This window comes from Neophocaena asiaeorientalis, unplaced genomic scaffold (assembly GCF_003031525.2).
Source record: "Neophocaena asiaeorientalis asiaeorientalis breed wild unplaced genomic scaffold, Neophocaena_asiaeorientalis_V1.1 scaffold167, whole genome shotgun sequence".
Lineage (NCBI taxonomy): Eukaryota > Metazoa > Chordata > Mammalia > Artiodactyla > Phocoenidae > Neophocaena > Neophocaena asiaeorientalis.
Window position 1 is genome coordinate 1,063,810 of NW_020175022.1, and position 13,178 is coordinate 1,076,987.

Consider the following 13,178-nt stretch of genomic DNA (forward strand, 5'->3'; position numbering starts at 1 on the left):
AAAAAAAAAAAAAAAAAAAAAAATTCTTGGACTTCCCTGGTGGCACAGTAGTTAAGAAACTGCCTGCCAATGCAGGGAACATGGGTTCGATCCCTAGTCTGGGAAGATCCCACATGCTGCAGAGCAACTAAGCCCATGTGCCACAACTACTGAGCTTACACTCTAGAGCCCATGAGCCACAACTACTGAGCCCACGTGCCACAACTACTGAGGCCCATGCGTTCTAGGGGCCCGCATGCCGCAACTACTGAGCCTGCGTGCTACAAGTACTGAAGCTCACACACCTAGAGCCGGTGCTCCGCAACAAGAGAAGCCACCGCAATGAGAAGCCTGTGCACTGCAACGAAGAGTAGCCCCCATTCGCCGCAAGTAGAGAAAGCCTGCACGCAGCAACGAAGACCAAACGCAGCCAAAAATTAAAAAAAAAAAAGTCTCGGGACTTCCCTGGTGGCACAGTGGTTAAGAATCTGCCTTCCAATGTAGAGGAAGTGGGTTCGATCCCTGGTCAGGGAACGAGATCCCACATGCATGCCTCAACTAAGAGTTTGCATGCCAAAACCAAGGAGCCCACCAGCCGCAACTAAGGTGCACACGTGCTGCAACTAAAGGAGCCAGTGAACCGCAACTAAGGAGCCATCAAGCTGCAACTCAGGAGCCTGCCTGCCACAACTAAGACTCGGTGCAACCAAAAATAAAAAATAAATAAAAATAAAATAACAAAAAAAAGAAATTATGTTTGTTTTAAAATAAATAAATAAATTTTTTAAATTCCAAAAAAAAAAGTCTCTTAATTTTGAATAGTTCTCCTTCCCAGATGTACAAATCCCAAATTTAAGACATCTTCCTTTCCTTTTACATTCTTAGGAAAGTTCATCCTATAGTTCCGTAAGCATTAAAGCTATTGACTTAACTACTGAATAAAGGCTACTCCTTCTCAGAAGCTGCGTCCCTCCCTCAAGAAAAAGTGCTCTGAGCCTATGCACTCCTTCCCAGCGCCCGAGTCCACTCACTGGTCCTCAGTCTCCATGGTGCCACCTCGTCGAGCCTCGCCCTGGATAGATTCCATGGCTGTGGAATAGAGAGCCTTTTGGGGGGCTGGTCTGCGAGTGTCAGTTGAATATTGTGCTTCATTGCCTAAAGGCTCTCGTTGTGCATAATCTATGTTATGGATTGACACCAGGAGGCTATAGTCCATTATCTTGAAGCTCTGCAGCACCTAATGGAAGGAAAAAACATGATCTGAGCCTTGGGAGGTATGAGAATCTTTTTTCAGGATCTCACAGCTTTCCTGATCTAACTGTTTTTGATAGCGAACCTCCAGAGCTATAACCACAGGATCAGCCTTTGCTCCTCCTACTCCTTGGAGAACAGTACATTGACCTCCTCTGGTCACCCTTCACTGATATCCCTTCAGCTTTCCTTCACCAGAGTACATACAAATTAGGCCACGGCCTAGCCCACAAGATCCTCTTTGTTTGTTCTTTCCTTGTATCTCTTCATGAAAAGAGCATTATATTCTCCATGAAAGAAGAAACACATATTTGAGCTCTAAAAAATCCACAAGGAGGGTCTGGTAAAAGTAAACTTTGTGACAGAGCAGATCTGTGGCAGGTCCTTATATGGCCAGCTTCACTTCAGTTCATTATTTGCTGAATCCTTACCATCTGTAGGCACTGTGCCTGCTTATGTGGATACAAAGATACGTAAGAGAGCTTCTGTCCTCATGGATATTATAATTTAGAAAGGGAAACTAATGTAAAAATAAATACAATACAGTCTACCATGTGTAACAATGGAAGTGCATACATGATTGAGGAATACTACAGAGACGTACATAAACAGGTTTATGAGGGATCTATTAGAGAGAAAATAAATGCAAGTAAATGAAGGAAAGAAGAATGCCAAGGCCTGGAAGCATGAAACAGCAGGCTACGTGCAGGGAGGTATAATTTGGTGTTACTAGAACATAAAATGCAAAGGCTAGGTGTTTGGCACGTGAGAGAGGATGGTAGGGACAAGACAATGACAGGCCTGATGTGCCATATTAAGGAGCCTGGATTGTCTCCTACAGTTCTCAACCTTGTATATTTCCACCAGTTCCAGCAGCTCACTTTGGGGATTTGGTAGGTGGATACAGTAAGGGATAAAGAGAGTTCAGGACTGATTCTTGGCCTCTCCCGCCGTGGAGCACAGGCTCCGACGCACAGGCCCAGAGGCCATGGCTAATGGGCCCAGCCGCTCTGCGGCATGTGGGATCCTCCCAGACCGGGGCACAAACCCGTGTCCCCTGCATTGGCAGGCGGACTCTCAACCACTGCGCCACCAGGGAAGCCCAGGACTGATTCTTATGTGTGGTTTGAAAAACCTCTCTCTGCTCCACCAAGTCTCCAGTCCTCACAACCAAAAGAGCCAAACTAAAATAGGCATTATCCTGGAAGTAGATGCAGAGTAAGCAAAGAAAGGCAAGGATGGATAACATCATGGACTGAATAGAAGATGACAATCCTACAAAAGCAGTTTGCCAAAAAAAAAAAAAAAAAGGGGGAAAAATCAGTAGGGAAAAATGTCACAAAAACCAACAGATGTTAAGAAAGTGGAATCACGGTTTCTCTGGTGGTGCAGTGGTTGAGAGTCCACCTGACGACGCAGGGGACACGGGTTCGTGCCCAGGTCCGGGAAGATCCCACATGCCGCGGAGCGGCTGGGCCCGTGAGCCATGGCCGCTGAGCCTGTGCGTCCAGAGCCTGTGCTCCGCAACGGGAGAGGCCACAGCAGTGAGAGGCCCGCGTACCGCAAAAAAAACAAAAAAAAAGAAAGTGGAATCAATCAACTGTCAAACACTGCAGAAAATTCAAGGAAGGACTGAGAAGTACTCTCTATTCGGCATCTAGGTGGTCATTGGAGAGAACAGTTCAATTGAAGTGGTGAGAGCAAAAGCCAGGACACGGTGGGTTGAGGCAGGAATAGGAGAAGAGAAAGAGAAATGGAGGCATCATTAAATGAAGACATTGAAAAACATTCTCTTAATCTTAAAATAAAAAAGAGATAAACTTGTTTGTATACAGATAGAAAATAGTCAGTTGAGGCTGAAGCCAGAGGTGGGAAAGGAAGTAAGTGATGAAGCAGGATCCTAGAGAAACAGGAGCAAATGGATCTAGGTCACAAAAGGGACTGACCTGGAATAATCGACCAAGTTGGGAAGAAAATATAGATTAAGGATGGTTAAGTGTAGATCCATTTAGAAAGTGATAATAGGGGCAGGACAAAGGGATGGTACAGAATAGAAAGTTGAGGTAGTTTGTTGAGAAACAAGGCTGGGGAGATGAGAGTCAGAAAACTGAAGAGAGTGCCAATCATGTGCAATCTCTGGGAGGAACAGGAAATGGACTGATGAGGAATACTGAGGGCCCAGGTAAGGGGTGGATATCATAAATCTGTAGAGATGCCAGTATACACAGTTGTGTGATTTTTTTCAGCAGCACTCAGCTTCTAAGATATAAATTTGAATTTGGCAGACAGGATCAAAAACTGAGCCATGATGGTGCTGGTATGAAAATAAGGAGAATGTATGCTTATGAGGCCCAGGACAGGTAGCAGGTAGAGAAAAAAAAGACAGGAGGGGAGTTAGACAAACGGGGAGAAAGTAAAAATGTAAAGGCATAAAGGATCTAATATAAAAGTTATTTTAAATGAAGTCTGGCACAGATGGAGCTAAGGAACAGAGTCCCATCTCCCACAGATTAAATGCCTAAGAATGACCAAGCTGTTTTACAGATTGAGATTTCTGGTGCCTGAGAGAGAAGGAAATGTGACAAACTCACCAAACAGTCGCGCTGCAGGGTCTTGCACAGAGCATTGTACATATCAGCATCCAAAAAGAGACCATCAGGGATGTCTTGTAAGAAGTCCAAGTCTTTAAGGGTGGGGAGAGGTTTCTCTCGCTCCTTTTGGGAAGCCCGCCTTTTGTAGGTTGAGCCCTTGAGGTCATATTTGATATGCATCTTGACTGACCGTGGTAAGAGATTGTTCATCACCACAATTCGAATGTTCTTACCACCTGCCTGCACACAGTACAGTCCATAGAACTTAGGCAGCAAAGTCCGAGGGTTCTGGTTGAGGTTCTGAGGACAAGAAAGTAAAAAGAAGTAGAAGAGCAAGTTAGCTGATTTTCAATAAAACTCAAGGGCAAAAGCTGTCACCCCCCTTCCTTTGTCTGTTACATGGGATTCACATACAATCTGCCCATAAGCCCACATTACATTTGTTTAAAATTTCCCAATGTATCTATCTCAATAATGAGATCACCACCAAGCCAAGTGGAAGGCCTACAATACAGTAAACAGTCAGGATACTAAACATATGATGAACACATTCCTTCAGAGAGGTTTAAGAGAAGACAGCACTGAAAAAGACTTAATGCTTAGCCTTCTGTATAGTATATTCTTGTGAGTATGAAAGGAGGCAAAGGAGAGTTCCCTAACTTCTCCAGAACCTCCAAGAGGTATCAGTCAGAGTAAGAAAAAATACAGTATTATCAAGGGAAGTAACCAACCTCATCCTCTACTCTAGGAGCTGGACTAAGAATGGAAAGCAGAATCATCATTGAATAAAAACAAAAATAAACAAATGGGACCTAATTAAACTTAGAAGTTCTTGCACAGCAAAGGAAACCATCAACAAAATGAAGAGAAAACCCAAAAAATGGGAGAAAATATTTGCAAATGAAGTGACCGACAAGTGATTTTTCTCTAAAATATACAAACAGTTCATGCAGCTCAATATCAGAAAAAAAAAAAACCCCAATCAAAAAATGGGGACTTCTTTCGAAGATGGCGGAAGAGTAAGACGCGGAGATCACCTTCCTCCCCACAGATACACCAGAAATACATCTACATGTGGAACAACTCCTACAGAACACCTACTGAACGCTGGCAGAAGACCTCAGACCTCCCAAAAGGCAAGAAACCCCCCCACGTACCTGGGCAGGACAAAAGAAGAAAAGAAAAAACAGAGACAAAAGAATAGGGACGGGACCTGCACCAGTGGGAGGGAGCTGTGAAGGAGGAAAGGTTTCCACACACTAGGAAGCCCCTTCGCGGGTGGAGACTGTGGGTGGCGGAGGGGGAAAGCTTCAGAGCCGTGGAGGAGAGCACAGCAACAGGGATATGGAGGGCAAAGCGGGGAGAGATTCCCGCACAGAGGATCGGTGCCGACCAGTACTCACCAGCCCGAGAGACTTGTCTGCTCACCCGCCGGGGCGGACAGGGCTGGGAGTTGAGGCTCGGGCTTCGGTCAGAGCGCCGGGAGAGGACTGGGGTTGGCAGCGTGAACACAGCCTGCAGGGGGTTAGTGCGCCACGGCTAGTCGGGAGGCAGACCGGGGAAAGGTCTGGCCCTGCCGAAGAGGCAAGAGACTTTTTCTTCCCTCTTTTGTTTCCTGGTGCGCGAGGAGAGGGGATTAAGAACGCTGCTTAAAGGAGCTCCAAAAAAAAAAAAACAGGAGCCCCAGAGATGGGTGCGAGCCACAGCTAAGAGCGCAGACCCCAGAGACGGGCATGAGACGCTAAGGCTGCTGCTGCCGCCACCAAGAAGCCTGTGTGTGAGCACAAGTCACTATCCACACCCCCCTTACGGGGGAGCCTGTGCAGCCAGCCACTACCAGGGTCCCGGGACCCAGGGACAACTCCCCCGGAAGAACGCACGGCGCGCCTCAGGCTGGTGCAACGTCACCCCGGCCTCTGCCACCGCAGGCTTGCCCTGCACTCCGTGCCTCTCCCTCCCCCCGGCCTGAGTGAGCCAGAGCCCCCGAATCAGCGGCTCCTTTAACCCCGTCCTGTCTGGGCAAAACAGAGACGCCCTCCGGAAACCTACACACAGAGGCGGGGCCAAATCCAAAGCTGAACCCCTGGGAGCTGTGAGATAAAGAAGAGAAAGGGAAATCTCTCCCAGCAGCCTCAGAAGCAGCGGATTAAAGCTCCACAATCAACGTGATGTACCCTGCATCTGTGGAATACATGAATAGACAACGAATCATCCCAAATTAAGGAGCCGTGTGGACGAAAGGCTCAAGTGAAAGTAAGTCAGAAAGAGAAAAATAAATATCATATATTATCACTTACATGTGGAATTTTAAAAATTGTACACATGAACCTATTTACAAAACAGAAGTTGAGTCACTGATGTAGAAAACAAACTTGTGGTTACTGGGGGGAAAAAGCAGGGGGTAAACTGGGAGACTGGGATTGACATACACACAGTACTACTATACACAGAACGGATAATGAATAAGAACCTACTGAATAGCACAGGGAACTCTATTCAATACTCTGTAATATGGGAATAGAATCTAAAAAAAGTGGATATATGTGCATGTATAACTGACTCACTTGGCTTGCTGTACAGCAGAAACAAAACACTGTAGATCAACTATACTCCAATAAAAAAAATTTTTTTTTAATCATCATTGAATCTTGTCGTTGGGTAGCAGGGTCTAAGCTAAGAACACTTAAAATAGGACAGATAAACAAAACCTCCTTTAGCCATAGAGAGACAAAAGAGATGGGAAAAGCACAAAGATGAACTACATTCCTACGACAGAAGGGCTGACGTTGTTTTGTCCCCCTGATGGCAGCCTCCCCAGCCTTGTCCTGGAGTGGAGTGGGCAGCTCAAGCAGCCAGTGCTCCTGGTCCTCTCACCATGTAGTATCCTGGAAGCAGCTTCTGCAGAAACTCCGCCTCTTTGTGCTGGACTGTTTTAATGATGAATTCATCATCGCTGGACACATAGAAGAGGGAACCACTAGCCCCAGAGTTGCAGAGTTCAATCAGCGGCTCATTGCAGAGGGAGTACTGGGCCCAGAGAAAAGAGAGCAAGAGGTTCAGAGATACAAGGGCATGCCCAACAAGAAATCAACTACAGATGCAATTCTAAAGAAAAACTAGAGCAAGAGTGTGGAGAGAGGGTCTTCCTTTGGAAGTATCCCTCTGATACTGGAGTCCCAGGGTCCTGAAATCTGGAAGCTTACCAAGTAATCATCAGGGCGGATACCAAATAACTCCCGAAAGTAGCGGAAGGCAACAGGTGCATAGGTCTTGAACCGAAAGTCATTGTAGTGATGAGCAGGAGTCAGGTTGCTCCCTTCACTGTGGGGTTGAACAGAAGAAGCCATAACTTACCAGTCCCCGTAATTTAGGGAGTCCACACCCTGGAAAGACACTCAGTCACCCAGAGGCAGGTCAGTACACCCCTCCTGAGAGAACCAAAGGGACTAGATGAGTCAGTTACATAATGGGACAAGGCACAACATGGGGATTAAGACATGGGCACAGGGAATCATATTACCTCCTCTCGATGCACTAAATTGTTTTTTAGGGCTCAGTCCACAGGCCGGAGGCTCATGGAAACATCCAAAGGAGAGCATGTGCTCTTCAAATTCTCCAGTCCCCATATCACCCTGATTAAAATCAGGTTAAGGATTGGATGCATGCCTAAATTAGACATGAACCCTAAAATGCCCTGATGATGATATTAAAAAGCCACATTTTCTAGGACATTCCCCTGCACATTAACCTCTGTACCTCGGGAAGAAGATACTCTCCACCACATAGAAGTCTTGCATGAGGACATCCCGCTCTGGTTTGGTACTCAGGCTCCCCACAGTGTGAGTAATGCCTAACTGGATGGCACCTTTTAAAGCTGATGAGGTTGTCTAAGAAACAAGAGAAACAAGGGGAAAGTTTCTAGTATTAAATCTGATCATAGCAATAAAAACTCAGGAGAGAAGAACCAGAAGGAACACAGGAGAGCAAATGCCTATCTAGTAGTTCAGACTAAACTGGGGCAATCCAGTTTCCCCATCCCCACGCTCTACATGGCAGTTAAGCCTGCAAAGATTGGAAGAGCATGAAGATACAGAATAGCAAAGTGGGGAGACTCTCTAAACAAGGTGTTCCCTCCTATCCACATCTATATCTGGAAGATACGTTGTACTGAGAGAACAATCCTAGGTCTCACTCCAAAGGTTCATGCCCCCAGAGTATATGGAGTCCTCCAAACATTTTATTCATCTGATACAGAATGTAACTAAAATTAACAGATACTCTGATTCACTGCCTAGCTACTGAAGTTCAGTTCTCTAAGGCAAGGGCTGACTGGCGTTCCAAGGACAACTGAGTGGCAAAAAAAGCTCCTGACTGAAGAAGAAAGCCTGAAAGATTCAAATTATTTCTGAGACAACTATTTAGATTTAAAATTATCATACTGTGGTCAAAACACAAATATAAGAGCCCCACTCTTACAATCCAGGATTTCAATGTCATGGGAAAATGTCGTATTATCTAGTTCTGTGCTGTCCAATATAGTAGCTACTAGCTACACTCGGCTATTTAATTTTAAGTTAAAGTTAATTTAATTTAAAAATCATTTCTTCAGTCTTACTAGCCATATTCAGGTATGATTAGTGGGTACCACACTGGATAACACAGATATAGCACATTTCAATCACTGCAGAAAGTTCTATTGGACAGTTTTGTTCTAATTGATTTCCCTTATCCCCCCAACCCTCACCAAATATTACTTGTATCAATATTCTACCTAGCCCTCATTGGGCATTAAAATTATAACTAGGAACTTCCCTGGTGGTCCAGTGGTTAAAAATCTGCCTCCCAGTGCGGGGGATGCGGGTTCGACCCCTGGTTGTGGAACTAAGATCCCACATGCCATGGGGCAACTAAGCCCATGCGCTCTGAAGTCCACGTGCCACAATTAGAGAGAAGCCCGTGAGCCACAACGAAGCGCCTGCACACCACAACGAAAGATACCATGTGCCACAGCTAACACCTAATGCAGCCAAATAAATAAATATTTTTAAAAATAAGAATAGGGATTTCCCTGGTGGCACACTGGTTGAGAATCCACCTGCCAATGCAGGGGACACGGGTTTGAGCCCTGGTCCGAGGAGATCTCACATGCCACGAAGCAACTAAGCCCATGCACCACAACTACTGAGCCCGTGCACCACAACTACTGAAGCCCACACACCTCGAGCCTGTGCTCTGCAACAAGAGGAGCCACCGCAGTGAGAAGCCTGCATACTGCAAAGAAGAGTAGCCCCTGCTTGCCACAGCTAGAGAAGTCCATGCATAGCAACGAAGACCAAACGGGGCCAAAAAAAGTTTAACACTAAAAAAAAATTTTTAAATAAGAATATTTTTAAAAAATAAATAGAATTATAACAAATTTTTTAAGTGCTTGCCTCTCCAATTAGACTAGAAACTCATCTTTTTGTCTCAGTGTTCAGCACATAAAAAGAGCTCAATAAATGTCTGTTTAATTGACATGGGCCTCAGAGTCCATTCCCAGGGAGAGTCAGGTCCCTGACTGAGAATGAGTCAGTCCACCTCTATCACTTCGGACAATGCAATAAAGACAGAGAACAAACACAAGAAAAATTTACATGGGCCAGACAAGGTATAGATGCCAAATAGGAGGTTGAACACTGTACCCCAGGAAACCTAAGCATCTCCAATTAGTCCAGAACTGGGGAATTGGGTCACTCCAGGATGCTTCTCTCCTGTTTTCCCTTCACCAGTTCAATTTTCTCTTCTTCGCTATTACTACTATCTTTCCAATCCATTTGATATCTCTAGCTCAAAAATCAGGTATTCTAGGCCCTATTCACCAATTGAAACTACAATCTTAAAAAAACAAAACCCATGGACTTCCCTGGTGGTCCAGTGGGTAAGATTCCATGCTCCCAATGCAGGGGGCCCAGGTTCGATCCCTGGGCCGGGAACTAGATCCCGCATGCATGCCACAACTGAGAGTCCACATGCCGCAACTAAGAGCCTGCACACCACAACTAAGAGCCCGCATGTCACAATTAAGAGTCCACCTGCCACAACTAAGAGTTTGCATGCCGCAACTAAGAAACCCACATGCTGCAACTAAAGATCCCGCATGCCGCAATGAAGACTCAGCGTGCCACAACTAAGACCCAGCACAGACAAAAAACAAAATAAAACAAAACATACACACACACAAAGAAAAATTCTTGACCTGCTGTCTATCTCTGTATCACCAAGCTGAATGGGATCCAGCCTTCACTTTATGTACATCCAGCACAAGAAACATGGTTCCCTAAAGCTAGGTAAGAATGGCCTTGGGGGCTTATTACATGTTTATATCTAACAGGGAAACACAATTTCTTCAGCTCAGTGAAAAAGCATCCAACACCAGATTTGTTCATTAAGAACATTCTCATTTAAACACATATACAGGGACTTCCTTGGTGGCACAGTGGTTAAGAATCCACCTGCCAATGCAGGGTACACGGGTTCCATCCCTGGTCCAGGAAGATCCCACATGCCACAGAGCAACTAAGCCTGTGTGCCACAACTACTGAGCCCACGTGCCACAACTACTGAAGCCTGTGCGCCTAGAGCCCATGCTCCGCAACAAGAGAAGCCACCACAATGAGAAGTCCATGCACCGCAACAAAGAGTAGCCCCCTGCTCGCTGCAACTAGAGAAAGCTGGCGAGCAGCAACAAAGACCCAATGCAGCCAAAAACAAAAATGAAAACAAACAAAACGAAAAACACATATACAGGGTTTCCCTGGTGGCACAGTGGTTAAGAATCTGCCTGCCAATGGAGGGGACACGGGTTCGAGCCCTGGTCCGGGAAGATCCCACATGCTGCCGAGCAACTAAGCCCGTGCACCACAACTACTGAGCCTGTGCTCTAGAGCCCATGAGCCACAACTACTGAGCCTGTGCGCCACAACTACTGAGCCTGTGCGCCACAACTACTGAAGCCCGTGCGTCTAAAGCCCGTGTTCTGCAACTAGAGAAACCACCGCAGTAAGAAGCCTGCGCACCGCAACGAAGAGTAGCTCCCACTCGCCACAACTAGAGAAAGCCTGCGCGCAGCAACGAAGAGCCAACGCAGCCAAAGATAAATAAATTTATAAAACAAAACAAAACCCATATATACAGACGGGAAATAATTTACCCTTTGTAAAGTAAATTCTAAAGTTCAAGTTGCGGGGCTTCCCTGGTGGCACAGTGGTTGGGAATCCACCTGCCAATTCAGGGGACACGGGTTCGAGCCCTGGTCCGGAAGGATCCCACATGCCACAGAGCAACTGTGCCCATGTGCCACAGCTACCAAGCCTGCGCTCTGGAGCCGCGAGCTACAGCTACTGAGCTGCGCACCACAACTGCTGGGGCCCATGCGCCTGGAGCCCATGCTCCACAGCAGGAGAGGCCACCACAGTGAGAGGCCCACGCGCTGCAGCGGAAGAGTGGCCCCCGCTCGCCGCAACTAGGGAAAGCCCGCGCACAGCAACGAAGACCCAACGCAGCCAAAAATAAATAAAAATAAAATAATTAAATTTATAAAAAATAAAAAAGTTCAAGTTGTATGATGGCTATTGTGCAAAGGTTTAGCGTATCAAGAAATGGGATGGAATGTGGAGAATAATATCAGGGAGACAGAACTATCCCTTCCTGGAGTAAGATGAATGGGTTTCACCCAGACACACCTTTTTATATGTTGTCTCTCCTGAGGAATCAACACCTCGGTGGCCTATTTTCTTCATGGGCATGCCAGAGGCATAAGGCACCTAGAATAAGAAGAGTCAAGATTAGTACATGATTCCCATGTAACACACCAAACAGCTACCACGATGGTAAATCAAAAAAAAACAAAACATGCAACACACCCTTTTTAGGTTAAGAACGTTTTATAAACTCTTCAGAAGATCCCTCCCATGCAAACACACAGCTATAGTGTTGCTCCCCAAAGAACTAAACTGACTAAAAGAACACAAAGAAAACTCTAAAGAACACATATTTCACCTTTGGTTCTCAGAAAGATGACATAGAAAATTAAAATGATTATCATTAAAGAAAAGGAGAAACAGGGGAAGTAAGCAATAGCAGCCCCAGAAAAAAGGAAAGACCCTCAGTTTACAAAAGCAAGAGAGAAGTAGAGCTCCACAGACCCAGCTTTCTTTCAGAAACTACTACCCCTCTAATATTCAATCCAACCTGAACACTATTTGCTCAAACTGAATTCACCAGCAGAAATGATCTAGCCACTGGCAAATGCAAGTACTGCGAGCCCAAGTATTAAGAGGCTGTGGCAATAAGATGAGTCCTCTAAGATAAGGGCCTCAGTGCCTCAAAGAGATTCCTGAGAACGTGGTATGGCTTTGTTTTCTACTCACATACATCACAGCCTCTGAAAAAAGGAAGAAGTAAAACCAGTGGAGCAGAGGCTAGAAGGCTATTCTCCACAGCCAAGATGCCAGCACAACAGACATGAAGGTATTCTTCACGATGTCGATACTCAAGTTAACAAGCCAGAAGGCAAAAAGACTACTGAAAATAGCATGTTACCATCTTAGGGCCTGATATTTAAGTTCTACTCTTCTTGCTAAGACCCTTAGTGCCAGAAAACCCTCAGTATATAACCTGACAGATCTTGGAAGATGTTCTGAGAAAAAAGCCTAAAATCCTACGCCAAAATGGTCTGCACTCTGAGGTCCCGTCACAAAACCCAGGAGAGATGCAAGTAAAAAGAGGAATGGGAAATACTCTGTGGGAAGAAAATTAAGCAAATACAAGATACTCTGCACAAAAGAGAAAAACTTAGAATATCAACAGCTTCAGTACGGTTAAAAGAAGTTCGCCACATTCACTGAAGCTACGCAGTCAGGAGGTATTAACAGCAAAACAAGAGAATGAGCTTTAGTGTCAGACTAGCTTTGAATCCTAACCTTATTAATTACAGGACCTTGGGCAAGCTATAGAACCTCTAAACTTCACTTTTTCATCTATAAAACATGGATAACAACAGTACCTACACTCATAGAGGCTCTTTGCAGGATTAAATAAGAATACCTATAAAGAGCACTTAGGTACCTTATTTACTCTTTGGTACATTAAAAAAAGGCTCAGGGTCTTCCCTGGTGGCGCAGTGGTTGGGAGTCCGCCTGCCAATGCAGGGTTCAAGCCCTGGTCCAGGAAGATCCTGCGTGCCGCGGAACAACTGGGCCCGTGCGCCACAACTGCTGAGCCTGCCCTCTGGAGCCCGTGAGCCACAACTGCTGAGCCTGCGTGCTGCAACTGCTGAGGCCCCCACGCCTGGAGCCCGTGCTCTGTGACGGAAGAGGC

At 45.7% G+C, this 13,178-nt stretch overlaps 1 protein-coding gene across 4 annotated transcripts in view; it reads right to left on the reverse strand.

The window, feature by feature from the left end:
* PIP5K1A (phosphatidylinositol-4-phosphate 5-kinase type 1 alpha) overlaps positions 1–13,178 on the reverse strand; it is a 37,513-nt gene that overhangs the window by 7,454 nt on the left and 16,881 nt on the right. For 3 of the 4 annotated variants that reach the window (XR_003005675.1, XM_024762842.1, XM_024762843.1), the window contains 6 exons: positions 11,543–11,623; positions 7,578–7,708; positions 7,025–7,142; positions 6,696–6,848; positions 3,822–4,121; positions 1,011–1,216 (listed from right to left, as the gene is read on the reverse strand). Coding sequence is in view for 3 of the 4 variants with exons in the window: in XM_024762842.1 (XP_024618610.1) it covers positions 1,011–1,216; positions 3,822–4,121; positions 6,696–6,848; positions 7,025–7,142; positions 7,578–7,708; positions 11,543–11,623 (989 nt within the window). In the remaining variant the exon portion in view is untranslated. Of the gene's footprint in view, positions 1–1,010; positions 1,217–3,821; positions 4,122–6,695; positions 6,849–7,024; positions 7,454–7,577; positions 7,711–11,542; positions 11,624–13,178 lie in introns of those variants that run through there. The other variant, XM_024762844.1, reaches the window with a different exon arrangement.